A 26,936-nucleotide genomic window follows, 5' to 3' on the forward strand; every position below is an offset into this window, starting at 1 on the left:
TGTTCCCGCCGCCCCCCTTCGGAACAGCATTTTAAAATCTCCCCGGGACAGAGACTTCTCTGCTGTCCCTTGGAGATTTTAAAATGCTGGGGGTCGGCAGCGAACGCTTCGCTCCCGCCCGCCAGCATTTTAAGATCGCCCGGGGCAGGCGGGGGGGGGAAGGCAGGCGGGGGGGGAGCAAAGACTTTTGCCCCCCGCCGGCCTTCAGAAGAGGTCCTCTTCTGAAGGCCGGCTGTGGGCGAAAGTCTTTGCTCCCGACCGCCAGCATTTCCCTATGGGCTTTCGTCTTGCGATGCAAGCCCATAGGGAAATTCGTCTTGCGAAGCGCCTCCAAAACAGAAAACCCTTTCGTCTTGCGGGTTTTCCGTCTTGCGAGGCATTCGTCTTGCGGGGTACCACTGTATTTCATTCCATGTTTTCCCATAGTTCTCATTACTTAAATCTCTAGAGTTTGTTGTTAAATTTATTCCAAGATACCTTATTTTCTTTTTAATTTCCAATCCTGTAATTTCTTGTAATTTCACTTTATCTTTTTCTTCCATATTTTTCACTAATATTTTGGTTTTCCCATAGTTTAATTTGAATCCTGCTAATCTGCCATATTCGTTTATGCATTCCAATATTCTAGGTGTACATTGTAGGGGTTTTTCTGTTGTGATCATAACATCATCTGCAAAGGCTCTTAACTTGTATCTTTTTCAACCAACTGCTATTCCTCTTATTTGGTTGGCCTGCCTTATTTTCCTTAATAGAACTTCTAATACTATTACAGTGGTGCCCCGCAAGACGGAAAACTCGCTAGACGAAAGGGTTTTCCATTTTTGAGCTGCTTCGCAAGACGAATTTCCCTATGGGCTTGCTTCGCAAGACGAAAAAGTCTTGCAAGTTTGTTTCCTTTTTCTTAACACCGTTAATACAGTTGCAACTTGACTTCGAGGAGCAACTCATAGAACGCAGTGTACATAGTAGCCTTTTTTGAGGTTTTTAAAGACTTTGGTATTTTTGAAGCTTTTCCAAAACTTCTTTTGCAGCCATTTGGTAAGTTAAGCTTTTAAAACTTTTTGGGGGGGGATTGGATTTTGGGTTGGGGTGTTTGGAATTCAAGGACTTGGTGTTGGGAAGGGGTTTGCAAGAATCTGGAAGCTTGTGGTTTTTTTCCTGCATTTTTATGATTTTCTGTGACCATTGGGCAACTCTGCTGTTTTTTTTAAAAAAGTCTGGATTTGAATTTCTGTGTGGTGGGTGGCTGGGGGAACAGTTGGGGAGGGGTTTGCAAGAATCTGGAAGCTTGTTTTTTTCCCTGCATTTTTATGATTTTCTGTGACCATTGGGCCACTGCTGTTTTTTAAAAAAATTCTGGGTTTGAATTTTGAAATCCTCTTTACAGTATGTGTGACTTTAAAGAGCACTTTGTTGTACCAAATTTGGCTTTGTTTGGACTTTTTTTGACCATAGGAACGCATTAATTGATTTCCAATGCATTCCTATGGGAAACCGTGCTTCGCAAGACGAAAAATTCGCTAGACGAAAAAATTCGTGGAATGAATTAATTTCGTCTTGCGAGGCACCACTGTATAAATAACATTGGGGATAGGGGGCATCCTTGTCTTGTACCTTTAAAGATGTTGATTTCTTCTACAAACTCTCCATTAATAATAATTTTTGCTTTCTGTTGGTTATATATTGCATTTATACCTTTTTGGAATTTTTCACCTAGACACAATTCTTTTAATAGTTTTTTCATAAATTCCCATGAGATTTTATCAAAAGCCTTCTCCGCATCGATTGAAATCAGGGCTGCTTGTTTATCTCTTCTTACTTGTAGATATTCCATTATGTCTATTATATTTCTAATATAATCCTTTATTTGTCTACTTTCCACAAATCCAGCCTGATTTTTATGTACTATTTTTCCTATTTTTTTTTCAACCTGTTAGCCAAGAATCCTGCATAAATTTTATAATCCGAATTTAACAATGAAATGGGTCTATAATTTGAGACAGATTCCAAATCCGTACCTTGTTTTGGCAGGAGCGTTATATACGCTTGAGTCCAAGAGTCTGGAATATTCCACTTCTCTACTGCTTCCTCTATTACTTCTTTTAGTGGGTCGATTAATTCATTTAACATTTCTTTGTAGTATTCTGCTGGTATGCCGTCTGGACCTGGGGCTTTCCCTATTTTTAATTTTTGAATTGATTGCTTAATTTCTATGGTTGATATTGGTTCATTTAATAATTTATGGTCTTCTTCTGCTATCTCTATTAATTTATTTTTCTTTATATATTCCTCTATTTCTTCTATTGGCACTTCATCTTTTTGATATAATTTTTTGTAATATTTTTCAAATTCTTTTTTAATTTCTGTCATATCCCTTATTGTCCTCTCTTCTACTTTTATTTTATTTATTAATTTTTCATTTCTTTGTTTCTTTAATTGCCAGGCAAGGATCTTGCCTGGTTTATTTACCCATTCAAAATTTTTATATTTCCAAAATTTGATTTGTTGTTCTACCTCCTGTTCTATAATTTTATTATATTCTACTCTCAGTAATTTAATTTCTTGATTTAATCTCTCTTTATTTTTGCTTGCATAGGCCAATTTTTCCTTCCTTTTAATTTCTTCTAAAAGCTCCCTTTTCTTTTTTTCTTTATTCTTATATGCTATTCAGTTTTGTTGTATGAAATATCCCCTAACAACTGCCTTCCCAGCATCCCACACTGTTTTAACATCTGTCCCTTTCCTCCAATTATTTTCAAAATATTCCTTTATCAACTTTCTGGCTCCTTGTATTACTTTTTGGTTTTTTAATAAGAAAACATTCATTCTCCACCTTTCCCCCCCCTTTCTCCTCTTTTCCTTTAAGAGTTAATGATACTGGATTGTGATCTGTAAGCGTTTTTGGTAATATTTCGGCATTCTCTGCTTCAATTGTCATATCCTTAGTTTTCCATATACTGTCAATTCGACTATACGAACTTTTTGGTTCTGAGAAATATGTGAACTCCTTTTCGACAGAATATTTATATCTCCATATATCCACTAAATCAAAAATCTTTACCATTTCCACAAAGCTTTTTGGCAGCTTCCCTTCATTCCCCCCCTTCTTCTGCGGTCTATCCAGTTCTGGTTCCATTACTCCATTTAAATCCCCTAACACAATAATTCTCATATCTATATATTCCATTAATAATGATCTTACTTCAAGATAGAATTCTGATTTTCTTTTATTTGATCCATACATTCCTGCTACCACAATTGGTTCCCCCTCTAGTGATATTTTGACTATTACAATCCTCCCCTCTTTATCTTCATATAACAATTGTGGTTCATATTTGTTTTTAACATACATTACAACCCCCCTCTTTTTTCTTACATCAGATGCAATGAATTCTTCCCCTAACTTTGGTTTTATGCTTATTATTATTAGTCTTTTATGCTTAGTATTGATGTGGGTTTCTTGTAAACAAGCAAGGTCCCACTTCTGCCTCTCTAAGATACATTCTATTTTCTGCCTCTTCCTCCTATTATTTAAACCATTTATGTTTCAAGATAACAATTTAAATTTCATTCTTTATTAGTTAAAAAATTATAAAGTTAGTGAGAAAAGTTTAAATTATCTGCAGTGGTAAAGGAGAAGGGTTTTGTAATAGTTATTGGTCTGATTATTTACCACTGGCGTAGTTCTTTATCCTTCCACCCGTTGCTGAGCTCTTTCTTCTTCTTCCGCCTCATCCGATAGCTCTCCCTTTCTTCCTTTCTCATTTCTTACTTCACTTTTCCCTCCTCCTAATTCTCCTCATTACTTCCTCCAAAACATATCTGCTTCCTCAAATGTCTCAAATCGTCTTCTTTTTCCTTTGAAGTTGAAGGAAATCCCCACTGGGTATTCCCATCTGAAGGATATTGATTTGGCCTTTAGTGCTTTTGTTAGAAATTGGAATTGCTGTCTCTTTTTTATCAGCCTGGGTGGGACCTCCCGTAAAATTATTATTTCCTTTCCATCTATGGTTAATTTGTTCTTACTCTTTGCTTGGAGGATCTTATCTTTCATCCAATTCGATGTGAATACAATGATGCAGTGTGCCGGCCATTTGTTCATTTTTGCTTTCCTTGAGTTCACTCTGAAGATTTTCTCTGTCTGTTCTATTATGTCTTTTTCCTGTAGATGTAGCCACTTTGCTAAGGTTTCAGTCATCTTCTTCCAAATATCCTCCTCCTTCTCTTCTGGAACATTTCTGAATCTCAAGGTCTTCTCTTTAATCTGCATCTGTATCATTGCTAGCGCATCCCCAGTAGCTTCCTGGATTGCTTTTTGTTCCTCCATCTCCTTTTTTGATTTGTCCATTTCTTTTCTTTGTTCCCTTTGTTCTTTGCTAATTTTCTTCACCATCTCTTCCATTTGTTGATTTTTATTCTTAATTTCTTGTGCTTTCTTATCTGTCTCCTTCATTCCTTCTAAGACTTCTGTTAATTTTTCCTTTATTTCTTCATTTTCTTTTTCATTTTTTTTCATTGTGTTTTCTAATTTTTCTAATTTCCCATCAATTGTATTGATTTTTTCTTCCAACTCTCTTCTCAATCCTCCCACGTCCAATTTCAAACTAATAAGCTCCCTCAAATCCATTTCTTCAAGGCCTGAGTTTCTTCTTAATTGTTGCTGTTGACTTCCAGTTCCAGTTGTCTGTTTTTTAATTGCATGAGACATTTTACGTTCTCTTTTTCAACCACCAGATGTCCTTCTATTGTTTCAATTTTCCTTTATTACTGCTTTTCCTACTTTGTCCACTGGGTGTCACTGTTTCTTATTTACTCAGCTTGCCAGCTTCTGCCCTCCTTTAATCCTCTCTTTCACTATTTTGTCTTTGTCACTTCCTCCTTCTTCCTCCTTCCTCCTTCTTGATGATTACTCAGCGTCTTCAGACCCTCAACGCCATCTTATCTTATCTGTTAAATTCCCCTCCTTTCCCCCACAGCATTCCTTATTCCTTTGTCCTTATCTTTCCTTCAAGGACATTCAGTTTCAAAGCAGCCGCTTTACTCCGCCCAGCTCCAACAACAGGCAGCCTGCACCGCTTTGCACTTTGTAGTAAGTCCGTTTCAGATAGTGTGCTTTCTTTACACTCACTCCATATTTTTTTCTGTTCTTCTGTCTTCCCTTTACTTTTGTGGTAGCATTACTTCTCCGCCGCTATTTTTACTCTTTATCTTGTTTTGGGTTTACTCGCTCCGTGAGGGATTCCCCCCCCCCCCGAGTTCCCTTTCCCCCCCTTGTCTTATTTCCTTTTAGGTTTTATTGCTGCTACCACTTTACGTTTATTTTAATATAGAAATAGAGATTTTACCATCTTGTCGCTGCTTCAGTGATGTGAGGCTTTTCACCAGTCTGTTTGATGTTCTTCTCTGTGCCTGGATTCCCCCCCCCCACCTCGGCCATTTTTTTCCTTCAGCGAGGGGTGCCGGGACTCCAAAAAGACACTGCCGAAGTTCCTTTGACTTGAGCTTCCTTCCAAGCCTTTTCAGGGGTCGTTTAGCCAAACGTTGCCCCTCGCAGTACCGGTGTACACCCCGACCTGGTTACTGCAGTCAGAGCTCACCCTGTTGCAGCTGTGGTAGAAGCGGAAGTGCATTCCTGTCCTATGATATCTATACCAAAATAAACCTCACGAGTTGTAGCATAAGAAATTATAGTCTGTGCACTACTTGGTGCCTCGACAACACAATCCTTTTTTTCTTTCTACTCAGATGTAAGCCCCATTAAGTTCAGTGGGGCCCAGATAGATCGTTTTAAGATTCTAACCTTAGGCTCAATGGCTGTGCATTTATGCATATATAGATTAGAGACACTATGTATCTGTTCTCTTTCCAGATTTAATATCTAGCAGCTTTCATGCACAAGCTTATGCAAGGTGCACATACACTCTCCAAAAGGCAAAAACGCTGTTGTAGTCCAAGCACCTGCTTAGCTGAAGGAGTTGCCAGAAGGAGGTGTACAAGCCAAGGAACCACCTAACCATCTTAGGTACTCCACTCCAGATTTGTTTGATTTTTAACATAATTTTTATTGAGTTTTCCATATTTCATTACAATTTCATTACACAAATCCATAACTTAAAACATTGCTCACACAAAGCATCGACCTCCTTCCAACCCTCTTTCTGACTTTCAAACATCTTTACCAATTCTTCGCATTTCTGTAGCCACTTTTTTACCTTATATCTACTTTTGACGTTCACCTCCTTATATGTAAAACAGCTCCTTATTTTCACATTACCAAACATTTCAACTCAGACCTACAAACCTTTTCAAATGTTTACAATTTTCTTTCATATAAAATATAAATTTGCTCCAGTCCTTTTGAATCCACTCCAGATTTGTGTAGGGTTTACTCCTTAGCCTTTTCTTCTCCCACAAGGCAGCAGAATTTTCAGATCAGTTTTCCTTCTCCTAGATGGACTAGCTTTGCAGGTTGATGAGCCACATCTGCCCCTCATTTCCCTCTACATTACATGCAGAACCCACCTTCTTGACCATGGAACCCACTATTGGTCTCGTCCACCCAATCTGCAGAAGCCTGTCTTCATCACATGCAGGGGAACCTCTCTAACTCCAGAGGGTTAGAGAACCATTGGCTCACTTCACCTGCTTTAGCTGGCCACTGAAAGCCATTTCCTGAGATGTGGCCGTTATCGCATGCTTCTAGGAGCCACAGGTGAGAGTTCCGTGCAGGGTGGGGGCCAAAGGTGAACGAACAATCCCAGAAGCTGCATAGCGTGTCGCTCACCAGTGGTACTACCCCTCCCCTGATATCCCATACACCCCAGATAGGTATCATAGAGCAAGCAAAGAAGTGGTGAGAATCTGTATCTTACAAAAAATACTGGAAAACAGAATTTAGATTGCATTTTAGCAGTCCAAGTTCAACCAGTGTGGGAACAGTGGATTAATTTGATATTGTATACCTAATATTAGCTATAAACCAGCATAGGATGGACTAGAGGCATTTAAAGTTTATTCAGTCAGACTGCGTATGCGAACGGGACTTGCCTTGCCGTTTATGCAGAGTCAATATAGTCTCTTATCTGAAAATCCATTCAATTTGCACTTATCTCTGAACTTCATGTAGTTTCTGGAATAATTAATTTTAAAAGGATATGGGTACATTGCCAACATTACGATAAACAATAAAAAAACCACACCAAATAGTGATTTAAAACAACACTATATCATATCGCAGACAGCAGTTAAAACAATGTAGAAATGTCATAAAATTATTGGCCCAAAGCCTGTTTTGTTTTTTTTAAGTATTTACATGTTTCTTGAATGCAGGTAAAGGTTTATTAATAGTTAAACTAGTCAGGCAAGTTTATGAGACAATGGCCACCTAAGGACCACCATTAGTCTAAAAAGAGAAGAGACGGTACCCTCTGGGCAAATGAATGGAACTTTTGCCCTCTAACAAGCTGCTACTTAGAAAGGCAATAGGCAGTGCTAGAAGCAGGCAGCAGCTAAAGACAGAGCCATTTTTGCTTGATTCCAAGGCTGTGACTCTGGGAGAGGCAAGACCTTCTAGGTCCAGATGTTAATGCTGTGAGCCCCCCACCCCAAATCTTAGCTACAAGTTGTATATTTGTGTAGATAAACTATATATCATAACTATATATCATTCCAAGGAAACCAAACCCTGGGAAAGTGTCCGGAACCCCTCAGAGGCTGGGATGGCATGCAACAATACATAGAAAGCAGCCATATACTGTCTGTCTAGTGCAGTATTGCCTATATACCTTGTGAAACATGGACCACTTATAAACACCATCTCCAACTCCTCGAAAGATTCCATCAACAGTGTCTCCCAAAAAATTTACACATCACTTGGGAAGACAGGAAACGAATGCCAGTGTACTGGAAGAAGCAAAGATACCAGTGTCGAAGCAATGATTCTTCAATATCAACTTCGTTGGACTGGTCATGTTGTTCGGATGCCTAATTATTGTCTTCCAAAGCAACTACTCTATTCTGAACTTTAAAATGGAAATTGTAATGGCAGTGGTCAACAAAAGAGGTTTAAAGACTCTCAAGGCAAATCTTTAAAAATGTAGTATAAACACCAACAACTGGGAAACACTAGCCTGCGAGCCCTCCAGTTGGAGAAAAGCCTTTACCAAAGGTGTCGTGGGCTTTGAAGATGCTCAAACTCAGAACGCAAGGGAGAAACACTCTAAGAGGAAGGCATGCTTGGCAAACCCTCACCATGATCAACTCCCGCTGAGAAACCAATGTCCCCACTGTGGAAGAACGTATGGATCCTGAATTGGCCTCTACAGTCACTTACGGACTCACTTTTAAAACCATATTTATGGAAGACAATCTTATTCAGCTATGAGTGATCGCCGAAGAAGAAGAAGAAGAAGAAGAAGAAGAAGAAGAAGAAGAAGAAGAATTTATTTGTATTTATTTACTATATTTTGCTATTACATTTTAATTCTACCTTTCCTCCAAGGAACTCAAGGAAGGAATTCATTCTTTGCCCATCAGATGGTTGAAGCTCTCTTTGGTATATTTGGTTGGCAACAAATTGTTTAGGAAGGGATAAGATAATGAGACATAAGCAAGATTATTTCTTGAGGACGTCTTTCTATCTGCCCCATGCCAGTACTGCTGTTCCTCCTGTGGCACGCTCCTCAGTAACATTTGCAGCGGGAAAGGCTTCTCTTCAAACTGTGAGCGGTTTTTTTTTAATCCTGGCAGGCTCCTTAGGAGTGTTGTGAGGAGTCTAGCCAGTTGGTGAGCTCTCTAATCTAAAACAGCTGTCCCCAGACTGAGGCCTCCCATTTGCATTGTTTAACATACTTAGAAAATGAAGTGTTCATTTTTAACATTCCTCCTCCAATTGGTTTAATGCTGAATTACAGAAGAGAACTAAGCAAAACCAGGTGCTTTTGCTGTATTCTCTCCAGTGTCTAAGGAGGAGCAGATCTCTCCTTCTCCCTTCACTCTTCTCCCCTCCTTCCTTCCCTCCCTCCCTCCTCCTCTTTCCTTCCTTCCCTCTCTCTCTCTCTCTCTCTCTCCTTCTGCTTCTCTATGATTTTGGGTCTTTCATTCTGTGGAATATAAATGATGGCAGGACTAACGTTCTGGCAAAAGGTTTAATGTGCAAAACTATTTTTTAGCTATTCAGCTGTGCACACATTATTTTCCCCGCTCAACTTTTTTCTTCAGTTTTGGACATGACAGGATTAAAAAGGTAGGTCCTATGCACTCTCTCCCTCTCTCCCTCTCTTAGTGTTTACTGAATGCAAACCTTGCTTTATAGCTGGTGTCTCTTCTCCTATCACATTTGCTAAAACTGTATGTAAACTAACAGGAGGGAGAGCGGGGAAACAGACTATTCTGTAGCATGATGTATACGTAGCATCTACCAATTTCCTTTGCACTCTTTTCTCTTTTTGCCCTTGATAGCTGCAGTAACTCATAGAAAGTGTGGATCTTAAAGGGGGTTTCCCCCCTGTGCAAACATGTGTAAAAAAAATTTGATTTCATCGTTCACTATTATTTAACTGCTATTGCATCTGGTGGCTAAGCCAGCCTCTCCGGCTGATAAATGTGACAGATCTCTTGAGAATAGCTGTCTGGAAGAAGTGATAGGGATTGTAAATAAAGTAAACCTGGAAACATGACACTGAAGAGATATACAGAAATTCAGGGATTTGTTGTTGATGAAGAAGATTATATCACTCTCCATGTAAATGGTGCTTTACAGAGGAGGCCAAACAAAAAAAGTCAGGTCTCTACCCCAAGGAGCTTGCAATGTAAATTTTGAATGGGGAAAAATGACAGAGGGAGGAAGAGGAAGGCAAGAGGTGAATAATATGCACAAGGTCAGTTACATGCAGCTAGGAATTAAGCCAAATCCTTAATCTTGCTGTTGACTGGTGACTCTGAAACCTCTTTCTTCCTCCACACTCAAAAGTGTTGATGAGCAGAGCTTTATGTGTTGCACTTTCAGTACAGAGGAACAGAGCTCCTTCAGGGCCATTTAAGCAAGAAAGGTCTAACTCTCAATACCAGTTGCACCAGCAAAGGAGGGATTTTGCCTTCATGCGCTGCTTGCAGGTTCCATGGGTGCATCTGGTTGGCCATGGTGGCAAACTGGGCTAGATGGAACTTGTGTCTGACCCAGCAGTCATCTTCCTATGTTATATTTGCAAGTGTGCTTGTTCTAATGTGTGGATGTAACCAACATGTGGTCACAAACAGGTGTGCCATATACAGTGGTGCCCCGCAAGACAAATGCCTCGCAAGACGGAAAACTTGCTAGACGAAAGAGTTTTCCATTTTGGAGGTGCTTCGCAAAACGAATTTCCTATGGGCTTGCTTCGCAAGATGACAATGTCTTGTAAGTTCCTGCTGGTTTTTTCCCCCTCCCCCCCTTTTTCTAAGCCGCTAAGCCGCTTATCAGCTGATCCGATCAGCAGATAAGCCGCTAAAAGCCGCTAATAGCGCTAATCCGCTAATCCTTCAATGGGCTTGCTTCGCAAGACGAAAAAACCGCTAGACGAAGAGAATCACAGAACGGATTCTTTTCGTCTCGCGAGGCACCACTGTACTGGTATATTCATCAGGGATCCAGGATTGCCCAGTTACTTGTACACTCTCATTGGCAAGACCAGGTTTGCTGCTTTGTAATATGAGCAACAGCTTGATTTCCTTCTACTTGTGCTACAGAATGAATCTGCACTTGGGTGTGCATTTTTGAAGTTGGACTACCTCACTGGAAAGCTTCCAGGAGCTCTGTAGACAAAGTTCAGCATTGAATGACAGATGACATAGCACTAGGCAGTGTCTCTGGAGAACAATTCTAGTTTTCTATGACTGAAAGGCCTGCCAAGCAAGCAAACATCTGCCTGCACAGGATTACCAATGGAGGGATTTGCTTCGCTTTTTTGTGTTTTGTTTCTGAATCGTGTTCTGAAGGGCTTGAGAAGTTGCTGTCAGAATTAAAAACAGCATTGTTTGCCTCCTCTGTAATATGCAGAGAGAACAAAATATGCTGTTAGCATCCACTTGTGCTTTGGGAGTTGAAAACTCTGGGAGCGGCAATGAGGAAAGTTTTCTTTGAAGCATTGGCCTTCCTAGAAAATGTTTTAAATCAAATCCCCCACAAACAGTTAAATAGACATAGAAGCTATATATTAATAAAGGTGCAATCAACCAAAAAGTTGTTTTACACAAGCTCCATTAAACTACCATGCTCTCTCATACATCAAATTTCAATGGGGCTTGTACTAAAAATTATGATGGATTATGTCAGCTAATGTAAACAATTTGCTTTCCTGGAAAGATCACACAAATACGGTATGAACTGAAGTTCAAGAAACTTTATGTTGAGAGACTGAGAGATTATATGACAGCAAACCTACAGAAATAATAATGTTCACATTTTAAACATTTGATTTCCAAGGCATAGGGACGGCTGTATTTTAAGTATTCAAAAATAGTAAGCACTCTAATACCACTTTAAAAGTCATGGCTTCTTCCAAAGAATCCTGGCAGCTGAATCCTGCAGCTTGTTAAGAGTGCTGAGAAGTGTTAGGAGAGCCCTCATAGAGTTACAATTCCCAGCACCCTAATGATCAGTTGTAATGATGAGCTGTACCTTTGAAGAGTTGGCATCCAGCACCCAAACACAGGGCAGATATTAACCCGGCAATTCTCCAACTGTGTGCCATCTGAAAGTGTGCTATAAAATTAGGGGTTCTTTTAAGTAAAGACTTCGCATGAAAGACAGCATGAGGTCTCACTAACTCTAGAGGAAGACCAAAAAGACAAAACAACAAACAGAGGACAGCAACTCCCTGCTAGCTGCAGGATCACGCAGCTCCAATTCTCTACAGATGGGCAACCTGTAGCCCCTGTGAATGGTTTTGTAGTATCATCCCATCTTCCCATGCTATCTGGGGCTATTAGGAGCTGGAGTCCAACAATGTCTTGGAGGCCACAGTTTCCCCACAGTTTCTGCCTAGACCCAACAACCAGGAGATGACCCTTAAAGATACAGCAACTCTATTTTAAAGAACTGTTCAATAGGCCACAGGCTCCTCCTGAATGCTTCTTTCATAGGTGGCTGTGTATTACTTGACTCAGTGAATGTTTCACTACCCTGCTCTGCTATTCTTCTGTTGGAAGTGGGTAATTTAGCCAGAGTGGCCAATTTTGCTGTGTTGTGCAATCACACCTGATGCACAGAAAGACAGCATTACTTACCCTCAGAGGAAGTGGACATTACGGTCAGGATAGACCTTTGTAGGCAAAAGCCCAGAGTCTCGCTCAGCGGAGAGCAGCCTCAAAATAACCAGTGATGAGTGTGCTTGTTCTCAGAACCCAGTTTTCAGATTATAATAATTATCCTTTAGCTAAATGTTCCTCTGGTGTAGCTCTGGATGCAATGGTGGCTAAGTGCAGTGGGGTCATATCAGAAAACAGGTGGGTTACACATATCACTGTCCTGCATAATCATGATGTTTATGTTCCTATTGCAGGATAATTACCATTTTCATGGTGGCTGCCTGCCTCTTAAGTCGTGGGAAGACGCAGGTAAGATATGTCACAAATATTTCAACGTTTTATACAGAGAGATTTCATGACCATGGACTGCCAAAGAGGAAGACCAGGACACAGTGCAATATTGGATTTGTGTTACACTGTTGGCTTGGGTCAATGCAGAACCAGAGCCTAACATTTGCATTAGACTTATTCTCTCACTCAACTTGGTGGTGGTGCAGATAATAATAATAATAATAATAATAATAATAGTGTTATATGGCCTTTGTAACAACAAAAATCAGTAGTTGCATCAATAAGTAGAAGTTATGGTAAACTGACTTAGAAAAACCATGTAAAACCATGAAAAACCATGTAAAAACCATATAAAAACTAGCAAGAACCCATCATTGCTATGCAGAACTTGACTTCAGCTCAACGTCTTCTCCACACCCTTATAGATCAGTGATTGAACACATCTCCAGGTTAAAGGACCAGGAAGTGACTCATGGGATAGGCCTCACTCTTTCTGAGACCATGGAGAACTGCTGCCAGCCAGAGTAGACCAGTGGTGGCAGACTGTGGCCCTCTACAGGCTGTTGGACTCCAACTCCCATCATCCCCAGCCAACATGGTCAGTGATGAGGGATTGTGGGAGCTGTAGTCCATCAACATCTGGAGGGCCACAAGTTCCCCACCCTTCAAGTACAAAATCTTGGATTTGATAGACTAATAGTTTGATCTGTTGTAATTCAATTCCTTATGTCAGCCTACCCAAATCCTAACCAGGTTCATAACAGATTCATCAAAATCATGCCCCAAAGCCAATCACCTAATACGCAATGTAGTTTGGGCAGAAGTAATACATATCTCTACCAGATATGGTGATCAGGTGAAAAAGAGGGCAGGATTCTGGCACCTAAACAGTTTTGTAGACGAGGGAGTTTCAGCTGCTCTTTTCCGCCTTTGCCAGATGGCGGCAAATGTATTTCCTACAGGCGCATCTTCAGGACAGAATTCCGTGCAACATGAGCTGTGACACGAGACATATGTTGACAGAGAGATTAGTGATAAAACTATTGTCCCTAGAATACAGAAGGCAGAAGCAAATGGCCATTGTTTATTTTAGCTTTAAAATATATAGGAAAACACACTTTAGGCCAGAATTCTAAGGTGTGCAGTGAAACCCAGACAGTAGAGAGTTTGTTGTTTCTTTTAAAAATGAAAGGAGGTCCAGGCCCAGAGGCCTACCATTTGATGAGAATGACAAACAATTTATTTATTTTTAAGATGGTCTTAATTTTCTTTTTAGCTGCTAATAATATTTTAAAATCTTTTTATGTGTGATGGTTTGTCTCCAGTCAGTGACATTGGCCTGTTAGCACAAGGAGGTCCACTTGTATGACAGAAGTCCCCTTCCCTCTCATCTGCCTATGTGCCCCCAACCCCAAATACTTTGGCAGCGTTGGAGGTTGGCCCCCAGAATAGTTTGGGGAGGCACAGGGGGGATAATAGCGAGGGGGCTTTCTCTTGCTACAGCCCTTTATCTTCAATGGTATTGTTTTGCCGCTTTGTTGTTTGCTGCCCTGGGCTCCTCTCAGAGGAAGTGCAGGATGATGATGATGATAATAATAATAATAATAATAATAATAATAATAATAATAATAATAATAGAAGAAGAACCCTGGTAGCATAGCTGTCTCTGGGATGCTAGGAGCACAGTCTCTCTCTTTTTGGCTCTGAGGAACTGCAATATGAAACTGAGGAGATGGGGGTAGAGATGGAGATTCTGAGGAGAACTGTAAACAGGACAGAGAGACTGAGGAGATTACAGAAAGGGAATAAAGGATCCATATTGGCAGAAACAGTAGCAACAGTCTATGCCTTTTGCCATCACATAGAAGCTCCAAGGCCAAGGTGTGTGACAGAATCTGAGGCCTGGCCCTAAAGCCAGCAATAAGTTTATGAGATTCTGAATGCTCACCTGGCCGACTTGAAAGCTGGACTTTGCTTTTATTCCGTTGCTTAGAAACGTTTTAAAAATCATATACTTGCCTGAGCTGTTCCTCTTCATCCCTCACCTCTTTCTCCCTTCCTGTTAAATAAATTATAGCTGTTGCCTTTCAATTTAAATAATTTGCTCACTAGTTGCTTTGAAGGACCTGTTTTTCCTTCAGCTTCACCTACCTATGGTGGACATTTACACATAGCAAAAAAAATAGGATAAAATAGGACACATGGTTTCATAAACATTCCACATACTACTTTATATGTATAAGACGACAATTTAGAAATAATTGCTGCAGTTTAATTAGAAATGCATCTGATGTGCATATGTCTGCAGCTCAGTTGGTAAAGCTTGAGACTCAGAATCCCAGGGTCGTGGGTTCGAGCCCCACATTGGGTGAAAGATGCCTGCATTGCAGAGGGCTGGACTAGATGACCCACATAGTCCCTTCCATCTCTACAGCTCTGTGATTCTGTGACCATGGTGGGGGGAAGACTGTGACCTACATCGCCTGCTCACATTTCTGTCCTGATAGAAACTGCTGATAGGCAATTTCAAAGCGCCTGTGGCCCATTTTATGGTTTTTAATCTTGCATATGACATTCTCACAATGAATTCTGGGAACTGTAGTTTCTTAAGGGTGCTGGGAAATGTAGCTCTGTGAGGGGTAAACTAGAGTTCCTAGGATTATTTGGGGGAAACCGTGTGCTTTAAATGTACGGTACATTATCAGCCTTGGATAATAATAATAATAATAATTTATTTGTACCCCACCCACTCTGGGTGGCTTCCAACAAAGATTAAAAATACATTAAAATGTCACACATTAAAAACTTCCCTCAACAGGGCTGCCTTAAGATGTCTTCTGAATGTCAGGTAGTTGTTTATCTCTTTGACATCTGGTGGGAGGGCGTTCCACAGGGCGGGTGCCACTACCCAGAAGGCCCTCTGCCTGGTTCCCTGTAACTTGGCTTCTTGCAGTGAGGGAACTGCCAGAGGGCCCTCGGTGCTGGACCTCAGTGTCTAGGCAGAATAATGGGGGTGGAGACGCTCCTTCAGGTATACTGGGCCGAGGCCGTTTAGGGCTTTAAAGGTCAACACCAACACTTTGAATTGTGCTCGTAAACGTATATATGATGTCTTCCAGTATTATTAAATTTATATGCTGCCCATCTCCTAAAGGTCCCTAGGGCAGCAACAGAGCACTGTCCTCTTGATAGTCCCTCAAACCCCCCCACAAAAAACCACATGTGCATGGCATAGCTAGGCAAGCCAAGAAGCTGGGCCAACACTTAACACACCCCTTGTTATCCTCATCAAGCAGGGTGTTGATGAACACAACCTTCATTGCATTGTCAGTAAATTCTCACACGCATTCATGGATCACACTGTGCTTCAGCGACACAGGACCCAAATCTGAGGCCTTCTAGCTTGCGGCTTCATGCTCAGGTGGTCTTTTCCAGGTGGTTAGTGCACATCAGCAGCTTTCATGTAAGTGGCCATGGCTCCTTCCAGTTCTTGTAGCAGTTATTGTATGGCTTGCAGTTCTTGGACAAAGTCAGTAGCTGAAGCAGCCAATAAAGTATGAGTGAAAGGTGCATGGGTGGAATCCATAGCTGGTGAGGAATGGAGTCTATTGAGTGGAGTTCTAGATGCAGTTGTATACAAATTTGGGAGTCCAGTGCGAGGGAGCAAAATGAGCCATCTTGCTAAAAGTGTTGGCCACCACTAAAATTGTAATGTGGTGCTGAGTTCAGTGATGAAGTCCATAGAAACCATTTCCCATGGGTGTAGAGGGTAGTTACAGGAGGCAGGCCAGCCCACTAGCAAGTGTCACACAATTTTGTACATTATTGCACATATTTTTATACATGGTGGTTTATTTTTGGCCACCAGAATTCACGAGTGACTGGGTGCAGGATTTTATGTTGTCTGAAGCTGTTGTTGTTCCTCAACAAAGGAACCTTTGTTGCTCCTTTAAAAAGGTAAAGGACCCCTGACAGTTAAGTCCAGTCGCGAATGACTCTGGGGTTGAGGCGCTCATCTCACTTTACTGGCCGAGGGAGCCTATGTTTGTCCGCAGACAGTTTTTCTGGGTCATGTAGCCAGCATGACTAAGCCACTTCTGGCAAAACCAGAGCAGCGCACGGAAACGCCATTTACCTTCCTGCCAGAGCGGTACCTATTTATCTACTTGCAATTTTTGTCATGCTTTCAAACTGCTAGGTTGGCAGGAGCTGTCTACTATCAATTGCTCTGGATGAAAGGTTCAGTTCAGGCTCCCACTCTGCTCTGGTGCTGTTGTATTCCGGCTTGCAGGAGAAGGCATCCTCTCATCAATTTTAAGTGCTGAGTATGTTGGTGATCTTGAAATAGAACCAGGTGAAAAACTGTGACCTGTGGAACTGTCGTTGATTTAGTGGCCAGGCAATCCCTAAGATGTGGTGGTCCATCTGGATCTCTATAGTGTGTTGCCACACCTTGAAAGTGTCTTTGCTGTTATTGCAGCAGATGGTGTGGTTCTGTTTGGGCAGGGTTAATTTTGGGGAGTAGTACATGTAGGGACAAGCTCTTCCTCCCATCTCTTCAGCCTGCAGCAGAATCACCCTGGTAGCCACATCAGAGGCATCAGGTTCCACAGCAAAGGTATGGGACAGATCTGAGTGGTATATGATCAGTTCAGAAACAAAAGGTTCCTTTAGGTGTTCAAAGGCTTTTTGTGTGTCTGCTGTCCACTGAAATGACTTCTTTCCCTTAAGACTGTGAGTGCGGTGGTGGTTTTCAAACCTCCAGTAATCATTAGCAAAGTCAAGGAAGCTTTGCAAGTTTTTGTTTGGCTTTGGGGGACTGCCAGGTTAGCATGCCATGTGTTTGGTATGGGTCCATCTCTACCTCTTGGTGGGAGATACAGGTATCCAAGGAAGTTGATGCTGGAGGGGTCAAACTTGCACTTTTCCAGCTTAACATGGAGATTTTCCTGTTGTTAACCACTGGAGCTGGGGTGACTCCAAGCAGATAAGGATTTTGTCTGGTTAAACCACCACGAACCTGTCAAGAAAGTATCTGAATATGTCGCTCATGAGGTGTTAGAAGATAGCAGGGGCATTGCAGAAGCCGGATGGGATGACAGTGTATTCATAATGTCCATATTGGGTTTGTAAAGCAGTCTTCCATTCACCCCCTTCTTGGATTCTTACTAGTTTGTAGCCCACTCTATGATCCAGCTTAGTGAAGATATTGATGGTGCATGGCCTTTGATCAGTGAACAGAGGTAGTGATTAGGGATGGTAATCCTGTTTAGCGCACAGCAGTTGTTACTCCTGATTTCTTCTTCGAACAGGATCGGGGCTCCAGCAGGAGACATGGAAGACAGGATGGATCCTCACTTGAGGTTGGTATCAATGAATTCTCCCAGTGCTTCAATGGTACCATAATAGGGACAGTGAGACGGGAGCTGATACTGCTCTTTTTTGCAGAACACACCTCTGTCAGCTGAGTATTTGGTGGGAATCTTCTGCTCGGCTGCCCTCACACACATGAATGGATCATGCTATGAACTGATCCCAGTTTCCTTGGAACTTGGAAGGCAGGCTGAAGAGTCTTGACTGGTGGGGCAGCTGGCTGAGCTGCTTACACAAGCTGTCCTCTCAGGGTGGCAATCTCCTGGGCAAAGGCTTGGAGGGCTCAGTAGACACCGATGATCGCAGCTGCTCCTGCCCCCCAGCACCTTCGTCCATTCTGGCACCTTGAGAAGGTGTGGGTTGGATCAAACCGTCCTGGATGTGGGACTTGGACTCGGATCCTACTATAGATTTCATTACTCAGACCAGTATGTTCTGGAAGCAAGGACCACTGTTTTAAAGGAGCAGGGCATGCATGGCTTTAGCATAGCAAGCGGGATGCAGCTCTGGACTGAGCAAGCAAACGCCTGAGGAACTGTACCTGAGTTGTCTGTCTGTGCCAGTGCTAGCATCTCTGTGCCCTAGGTGACAGAGGAGGCAGCAGGGCCACCTAAGAATCAGTGGGCAGGGGCATATCAGTAGAGGCTGATGCAGGCTGAAGTTCTGGCAGCACCAGGGGCAGTGCTGGTGGCAGAGTACAGTGGTGCTTCGCAAGACGAAATTAATCCATTCTGTGAGTCTCTTCGTCTTGCGAAGCACGGCTATTAGCGGCTTAGCGGCTATTAGCGGCTTAGCGGCTATTAGTGGCTTAGCGGCTTAGCAGCTATTAACGGCTTAGCGGCTTAAAGAAAAAGGAAACAAACTCGCAAGAACTCGCAAGCCCATAGGGAAATTCGTCTTGCGGAACGACTCAAAAAACGGAAAACTCTTTCGTCTTGCGTGTTTTTCGTCTTGCGAGGCATTCGTCTTGCGAGGTGCCACTGTAGTTGAGGCTGGTACTTAGGAGCTAGGTGGCAACCTGCTGAGACTTCTCACCTGTAGACTCCTCCCCACAATGCACAGATGGGAGTCAGGGACCAGGCCACAGTTTGTCCTAACCGGGTTCCCTCCCCAGAGTCATTGTCAGGCACCATTTTGAACTCCTCCCCCTGCTCATCCCAAGTGGCCCAGCCTCTCCAGGATGTAAATAAGGGGCTCATAACATGTGTATCTGCTGACGTTCCCTTTGCTCTTTCCCTTAAGGGTGAAGACACACCCAACAAGTTTAGAGCAGCGAGTCCACTCTGGAAACTCTCCTTCCGTGGAGGTTTTTAAGCAGAGGTTGGATGGCCATCTGCCATGGATGCTTTAGCTGAGTTTCCTGCATTTCAGGGGGTTGGACTAAATGACCCCCTGGCTTCCCTTCCAGCTCTACAATTCTATGAAACAACCTCAAAGTATTCCATCATCAAGCTTAGCCCCCCCCCCCAAGGTTAAGCTCTAAAAACCCTTGCAAGTCTGAAGTAGAAGCTGATGCTGATATATGGCCCCCATCAATAACCCCCCTCTCTATTTCTCAGAGCAATCCTGCAATTAAAAACAATTGGTTTTACTAGTGGGGAGCACTAATAGTACAAGCACACTAGTGAACTGATGAATGCATGAATGTTTGTGCAGTGTTTTGTTAACTAAGAAAGGCAAGCAGCCCACCTGAAGCCCGTAGGGAAGAGGAAACCTGAGGGTTTATCTTCCGTTGTGAGGCCAGGAGGAAGCAAGGCTCACTTTAAGAATAAGAATAAAATGCACCTATTTCTCCTGACCCCACTCACATTCCCTGAGTGTCTTCTATAAGGTTTATATCCATAGATATAGATGACAGGTATCTCATATAACTTCTGTACCTTGCCATAAAGCCGAGGGATAAGTTGAGAGTTCAATGTTATAGTTTGGGGGGGGGATGCTTCTTCAGGCATTTGGGATATTTAAAAATGAAGGGGAAAGATGCACAGTAAAGTTCAAAGGCCTGTTTCTAGACAACAGTCATGCTTAAATTGCAAGAAAAGCACCACCACCTAGGTTGGGTTAAGTGCATCATTTTTGCTTTGTTTTATCCTGCTCCATTACTAAAGATACAAACATTACCAAAGAATATTTACATTACATTACGTCTGAAAAAAAGGGAAAGGTGGGCGACTTCTCCCATCCTTTCTAAATGGCTCCCCTGGCTATACAGTGGTACCTCGGGTTAAGTACTTAATTCGTTCCGGAGGTCTGTTCTTAACCTGAAACTGTTCTTAACCTGAAGCACCACTTTAGCTAATGGGGCTTCTTGCTGCTGCCACGCCGCCAGAGCACAATTTCTGTTCTCATCCTGAAGCAAAGTTTTTAACCTGAAGCACTATTTCTGGGTTAGTGGAGTCTGTAACCTAAAGCATATGTGACCTGAAGCGTATGTAACCTGAGGTACCACTGTAGTCAACAAAAGAGAGATGTACAGTAAATAAAAACGCTGCAATTTTTATTTTTTTTAATAGATTGGCTATGTATCCTTGCAAGTCCCTTCCACGAAACAAATGCATTTATGCTTCCAGACAATGGAATTATTAAGTTTCATGTGCTTTAAACAAGCTTGCATCCTAAATGGCAGATTGCTGTATTTATAGAGAGTTGAACGCTGCTAGCGGCAAACACTGGAACAATGTGGGAAAGTGATGGGAAAGAGAGTAGTTTCCTGAAGACCTCGTGTTCACCCAGCAAGATCCTCTAATGGTCTGCCAGAAGATGCATGATGGAATTTGGAGAAACTAAAGCCAATGATTTAGTTGAGCCACCTGGTCTTTTGAACTACAGTAGTTTTTACCAAACTCATTTTTAGCTTCTTCTTTTTTTAAAAAAAGAAACCTTAAAAAACGTATTTAAATTTGTTGTGTTTTTTTCCTTCATCAGAATATTGAAAACTTCAAAATCCAGCTTGTGCAATGGGGTGAGGTGGGGGACATAGGTATAAAATACGACTGTGTACGTACTATACCTTTAAAGCACTGCCCTCCCCCCCCCCCCGTACAAGAAACTTCAACTGTTGTTTGTTATGGGTGCTGGGAATTGTAGTTCTGTGAGGAGTAAACTACAGCTCTGAGGATTATGGGTGGGTATGCTTTGAGTATCCTTTAAGGATATGGTGTGATAATTTTGCAGTAGTTTTACATTTAGAGCTCTTCCACACTTCACTTGTCCTGTGCATTTATTTATTATTTATTTTTTTAAAAATTTTGTCCCGCAGCTTTCCTGGAGAAAACACACACTTTACCACTGAATGGGGACAAATGGCAACCCACGCAAAACCTGCCATTTGGTTCAATTCACTGTTCAGCTGTGGGTTTTCTTGGGTGAAAGCAGCAGGCCACATGGCAGTGTGGATGAGCCCTTAGTTTAATAATTGCACATTTAATGACAAGAGTAAATCTAGCCCTGACCCAAAAGAATGGAACTGTGATATTATCTCTATTGTGCACATTCTCTAGTGGTAGAATGCTTTGGGTTTAGGATCACAGCCAACTAGGAGTTTAATCATGGCACTTGTGGGTTCTTTCATTCACCTACGGTATCTTATAGTGGTACCTGAATTTGTGTGTCTGCTGCAAATTTCGCAACTCAGCACCGAAGTGTGGAAGGGAGAATCCTAATTCATTCTGATCTGTGTTTATCCAGGTTTCCATTGACTGAGTGTCCTTTTCTTTTCTCTTTTTAGCAACAATGCTCAAATGGGTTTGAGATGGACCGTACCTCGGGCCAGTGCTTAGGTAGGATTTTATTGCATCAATTCCTTTGAACTAGGACTCAACTACTCATTATGTACAGTGCCTTTGTCTGATCGTAGCATATTGGTTATGGTTCTGTCCTTCAGTATGTCTGCTTCAGGGTGTTAACTGCATCTGCTACTTTCTGTTCCTCCAGAGGGTAGGACCCAAACCAATGGGTTAAATTACAAAGGGATTTCAACTAAATGTTAGGAATAACTTATTGGTGGCATGACCTGTTTTCCTTTGTTAGAGGCGTTTAAGCAGAGGCTGGAAAGCCACCTATCAGGGATACTTTAACATCAGATTTCCTGCATTATCAGGGGGTTAAACTAAATGATCCTCAGAGTCACTACAAACTTTATGATTCTAAATGGCTATAGTTAGGGATGATGTCATTAATACGTGGTGACAATAGCCAAGCTGCTGGATTTTGAACGTATAATCTAGGTTCAAATCCATACTTGCCAGTTGAATCCATGTATTCATTTGTTGGTGTTTAGTATGACCACCAAAGCTTTAGTTAGGAACATAGGAAACTGTTATATACTTAGTCAAATCACTGGTCCATATTGTCCACACTGATTGGCAGCGGTTTTCAGACAGGGAGCCTTCCCAACTCTAGCTAGAGATGGCGGAGATTGGACTAGGGACCTTTTGCATGCAAAATAGATGCTCTCCCACTGAACCCTCCCCAAAATTCATTCATTTGTTAGCTCTCTGGCAGAGGAGACAAAACAGGAAGAGGGTCTCCAAAATGGTGTCTGCAGTCTAATCTTATTAATCAGTTTGTATCTGTCTGAAGTCAATTCATTACGACACATGAAATAACTTTCAAATGGTGAGAGCTAAGAGGAGATCTGAAACAAATCCTCAGAGTTTAATATCCTGTAACCATGTTTATGCAAGCAAGAGTGTAAAAGAAGCTTGCAGTTCCAGATTCAGAGCCAAGTTTCACAGCTGCCAAATCAAACCATCAGTGTCGGGGGTGGTGGTGGGGAACCACAAGCCTGAAATTTGTATCCCAATATTCTTTTACAAATGTGTTAGTGGAAAAAGGCTACAGGAGTTTGCAATTGGCAATGAGAAGTAGAGAAGGCAATAAGAATGGGATCTTTTACATTTTCACTAGAAACGTAAGAGTAGGATAAGATAAAATGATGTGGGTTAGATGAGGCTTTTTGAGTAGTCTAGTTTATGCCAGACCTCCCTGTTGGCCTGTGTTGATCTTGCCAATGCGAGTCTACATTTTATTGCACCATTAGATGGTTCTTAGCAGCTGTGTGACGGGATGTTAAAAATGGGGATCTGGGAAATTGCATTACTGCTTCACCTTGTGCACAAACTATTATCAATCTGCATGACATGGCAAGACCAAGGTAATATCAATGAGCCTTCTATTGTTTTAGTTAATGAAATGTATGTATGTATGTATGTATGTATGTATGTATGTTGAATTGTCTCCAGAGTGCCCTTTAGTGAAGAGAAGGGACCCTTCCAGGACTGAGATCCAGTAGAGGCTCCCATTTGAGAACATATGGGGAGGCATTTACCCATTACCCTCTGCAGCCCCCTCTTCTGGGCAGCTTTCCCCATAATGTTCTATTCTCCACTGCTGTGGAAGTGCTCTGTTGTTAGCCGTGAGCCAGCAGTAAATCACAAGTTGGAGTTAACTCTTTATTAGCAAAATCACAGTCTGAAAAAGAGTGTCAGGTCTAATGAACGCATAGCGACTCGTCTCTGGTAGGTCTTACCCCCATGAAGCAGTTGCTGAGACTGAAGGTTCCCACATCCTCCCCACAGCTGCCTAAGTCCTGTCCTCTCCAGGGTTTCCCCCAAGCAATTTGAGACTGTGCTTGCATGAAGATAACATCTCCTCTGCCCTGTTCATGCCTCTCCTGGTTCTGGGAGACCAGGGAGGAGAGGAACCTGTTGCAGCAGGAGGGGGAGCCACACATGACTCTTCACTAGCCTGACTCATTTCTGCTCTTGGCCTCTGTCGTTCCACTCTACTGCTTCAGCTTCTGCCTCTGATTTTGGGCTTCTCTTTGCCACAGACTCCGAGCTCACCAAACCATGTTACCTCCTCAGCTTCTGACACCTTCTCTTCCCAGTCTTCTCCCTCTGACCACTAGCACTTCCTGGGCTCTGAGCCATCTTCCCACCTGGTTCCTCCCACCATTCCTCTGCAGCCAATCAGTCCCTGACATCTGTGGTGTTTTTAGTGTGGGCTCATGCATGAGAACATGAGACGTTTTTGGGCAGTGAGGGGGAATGACATTCTGATAGCTTGTGAGGACACATATCCTCTTCCCCCTGGTGCAGCTTGAACTCCCATCTCCTGCTTGCCAGCTCCATACCTAATGCAGTTAGCCAATGGATGCTGTTGCTGTTGCTGTCAGTATGGTGTGGTGGCTGCCCTTCTTGTGACCTGCCCTGCCCAATGGCTGCTTAACAATGACCACTCTCCACATCAAATGGGGGCTCCTTTTGCGTGGTCGCATGCAGCCCCCTGGATCCCAGTGCGACTTCTGTTAGTTTGGGCTGGCTTCGCCCTCCCCAGGCTGGATACCTGGAGGTCTCTGCCTACCTCAGCCAGTCGCCCAATTCCGCCTGGGGAGGCGTTGCCAGGGGATTGGCCAGGTAGGGGGAGGGACCGCCCTGCCAACACAACAGAAGGTGAATCTTACCTGCGAAGCGTCAGTCAGCTCCAGAGTTTCTCCCACCCTCCCCTCCCTCAGTAAAGTCTTCTTTTGCAGGTTAACCTCTTCTCCACAGGTACGCAGGCACTGCTATGTCCGGGTCGCTGTTGAAGGGCCGGAAAGGAATTTTCCTGCATTGGCAGGTTTTGCCTTCCCCGTAGCAAAACGTCACAACTTTCAGGCCTTGGGCGGAATCCTTTATCTTCCTAAATGGGGGGAGGGGGCGTGAAGCGGTGAACCACCCTTGTGGTGGTGATCCCAGGGTTCCCCTTTAAAGGGGTCTTGAGGGGAGGCATTGGCCATACGCCAAGAGGTTGTCATTGCTCTCCCCTGCAATGGAGGCGAAATTTTGGGCAGGCTCTCTGCTTGAACATATGTTCTCCAGAGCCAGCCCAATCCCCACACATTCTGGATAACCCTGATGTCTCCCAGATCCCCAGCTGGGGACTGGGAAGGATAAATGCCCAATGCCTGAGCCAAGGTCTCCCTACATCTGAAACTTAATAAAGTTGCAGCCAATTTGAATCCCATAGCACGTTGTCTTGAGTCATTATTGCTCTCGGGAGTTGCCTGGAGTTGGGGGGGACTCCGCCTGTCCACGCAAAAGGTTCTTCCCACTCATGGTTGGTCTTGAACCTTTGAACACAGGAGGACTGTGCAGAGCCCCATGTATTGGCAGCGAAGTGAAGGTTCCTTCTACCTTTTTGTGGAGCCTAATGGAGTTCTAGAGGAATGCCTGAGGACTGGCCGTGGTGGGGCTGTTGCAAGCTCTGCCTCTGCAGCTGATGAGATGGGAGGCACTATGGTATAATATTGCCTGTGGTGTGTATATGAAGGTGCTGGGTGCGTGTGATGTCACTCTCACAAAACCATTGGCTCCCTCTGTGTGGGTGGCATGTGGGTGTTGTCACCAACATAGTCCTGGAGGTTTCTAGGGTTACTCCTGGGCTGAGCACACAGTGGATGTGGCTGATGTTCTGCTAGTGTGTAGCAGCAGCATATTTCTCTCCTGTATTAAAAATGCCTTTCTGCTCCCCCCCCCCCCAAAGTTAGCAGTGGCTTAATTTAAAAATAATAATACTATTATTGAGTTTTCCTGCACTTCTGTATCAAAAAAGGCACTTATATTGAAATGTTTATAAATGACCACTCCCCACATTAAATGGGGTTGCCCTTTGAGTGGTCGTGCCCATCCCCCTGCACCATTAGCACAGGCTTGGCTTTGCCTTCCCCAGGTGGGATACCTGGAGGTCTCCGCCTACCTCAGCCCGTTGCCCAATCCCGCCTGGGGAGGCGTTGCCAAGGTGATCAGGCCAGGTAGGGGGAGGGACCACCCTGCCCACACAATAGGGGGAGGATCTTACCTGGGAATCGTCAGTTGGCTCCAGAGCTTCTCCCACCCTCAGTTAAGACTTCTTTGGCAGGTTAACCTTTTCTCCACAGGTACACGGGCGCTGCTACATCAAGGTCACTGCTGAAGGGCCGGAAAGGAAATCTCCTGCATTGGCAGGTTTGCCTTTCCCATAGCAAAACATCACAACTTTGGCGGTATCAGGCCTTGGGCAGGATCTTTTAGTCTATCTTCCCTAAATGGGGGTGGGCGTGTAGCAGTGACCCACGCCCCCCTTCTCTCTACGGCGGCGATACCAGGGTTCCCTGCTAAAGGGGTTGTTTTGAGGGACGCTTTGGCCTTAACGCCTAGAGGTTGTCATTGCACTCCCCTGTGACGGCGGCATAACAGGGGCGGGCTCTCTCTGCTTGAACATATGTTCTCCAGAGCCAGCCCATCCCCTCCACACACTGGATAACCCTGATGTTCCCCAGATCCCCGGCGGGGGAATGGGAGGGATAAACATCCAATGCCTGAGCCAAGGTCTACCCACATCTGAAACATAATAAAGTCGTGGCCAATTTTAATCCCATAGCACGTTGTCTTGAGTCATTATTCCACACGGGGGCCGCCCAGGGTTTGGGGGGCTCCGCCTGTCGACGCAATGCATATAAATGATGAATGATGAATTGATTAAATGTACAAACATTAATTGTTGACTGATCTAAATAGCAAATGATTGATTTGCTAAATAAACCTTTAACTGGCAGAGAGCTACATTGTTTTTTCCCTTCTGCATCCTTTCAGATGTTGATGAATGTCGGACTATTGTCGAGGCCTGTAGAGGAGATATGGTGTGCGTTAACCAGAATGGTGGCTATCTATGCATACCACGAACAAATCCCGTTTATCGATCGCCATATCTGAATCCTTACCCTAACGCATATCCTCCACCACCTCCAGCCCCAGCTCCTGCTCCCAATTATCCAACTGCTGCACGATCTCCAGTCATTTGCCGGTTTGGTTACCAAATGAGCGAAGGCAACCAGTGTGTGGGTAAGTAGCAAAATGTCTTATAGATCCCTGCATAATATTTATTTATTTTTATTTATTTTAATGAATGGCTGTGTTATTATTATGATCTGAAATATTTGTCCTGCTGTTTTTATTATTGCACCA

General features: G+C 43.1%; 1 protein-coding gene across 3 annotated transcripts in view; it reads left to right on the forward strand.

Moving 5' to 3' along the window:
- Positions 1-4,868: 4,868 nt before the first annotated feature.
- Positions 4,869-26,936, forward strand: part of FBLN5 (fibulin 5) — a 66,940-nt gene continuing 44,872 nt past the window's right edge. Inside the window, exons 1-6 of one of the 3 annotated variants that reach the window (XM_082233651.1) lie at positions 4,869-5,089; positions 9,171-9,244; positions 12,540-12,594; positions 17,889-17,939; positions 21,677-21,728; positions 26,565-26,813. In XM_082233651.1, the coding sequence (XP_082089777.1) occupies positions 9,228-9,244; positions 12,540-12,594; positions 17,889-17,939; positions 21,677-21,728; positions 26,565-26,813 (424 nt within the window). In that variant the 5' untranslated portion in view covers positions 4,869-5,089; positions 9,171-9,227. Of the gene's footprint in view, positions 5,090-5,336; positions 6,713-8,969; positions 9,245-12,539; positions 12,595-17,888; positions 17,940-21,676; positions 21,729-26,564; positions 26,814-26,936 lie in introns of those variants that run through there. The other 2 variants (XM_082233650.1, XM_082233652.1) reach the window with 2 other exon arrangements.

This window comes from Podarcis vaucheri (assembly GCF_965113315.1).
Source record: "Podarcis vaucheri genome assembly, chromosome: 1".
NCBI lineage: Eukaryota > Metazoa > Chordata > Lepidosauria > Squamata > Lacertidae > Podarcis > Podarcis vaucheri.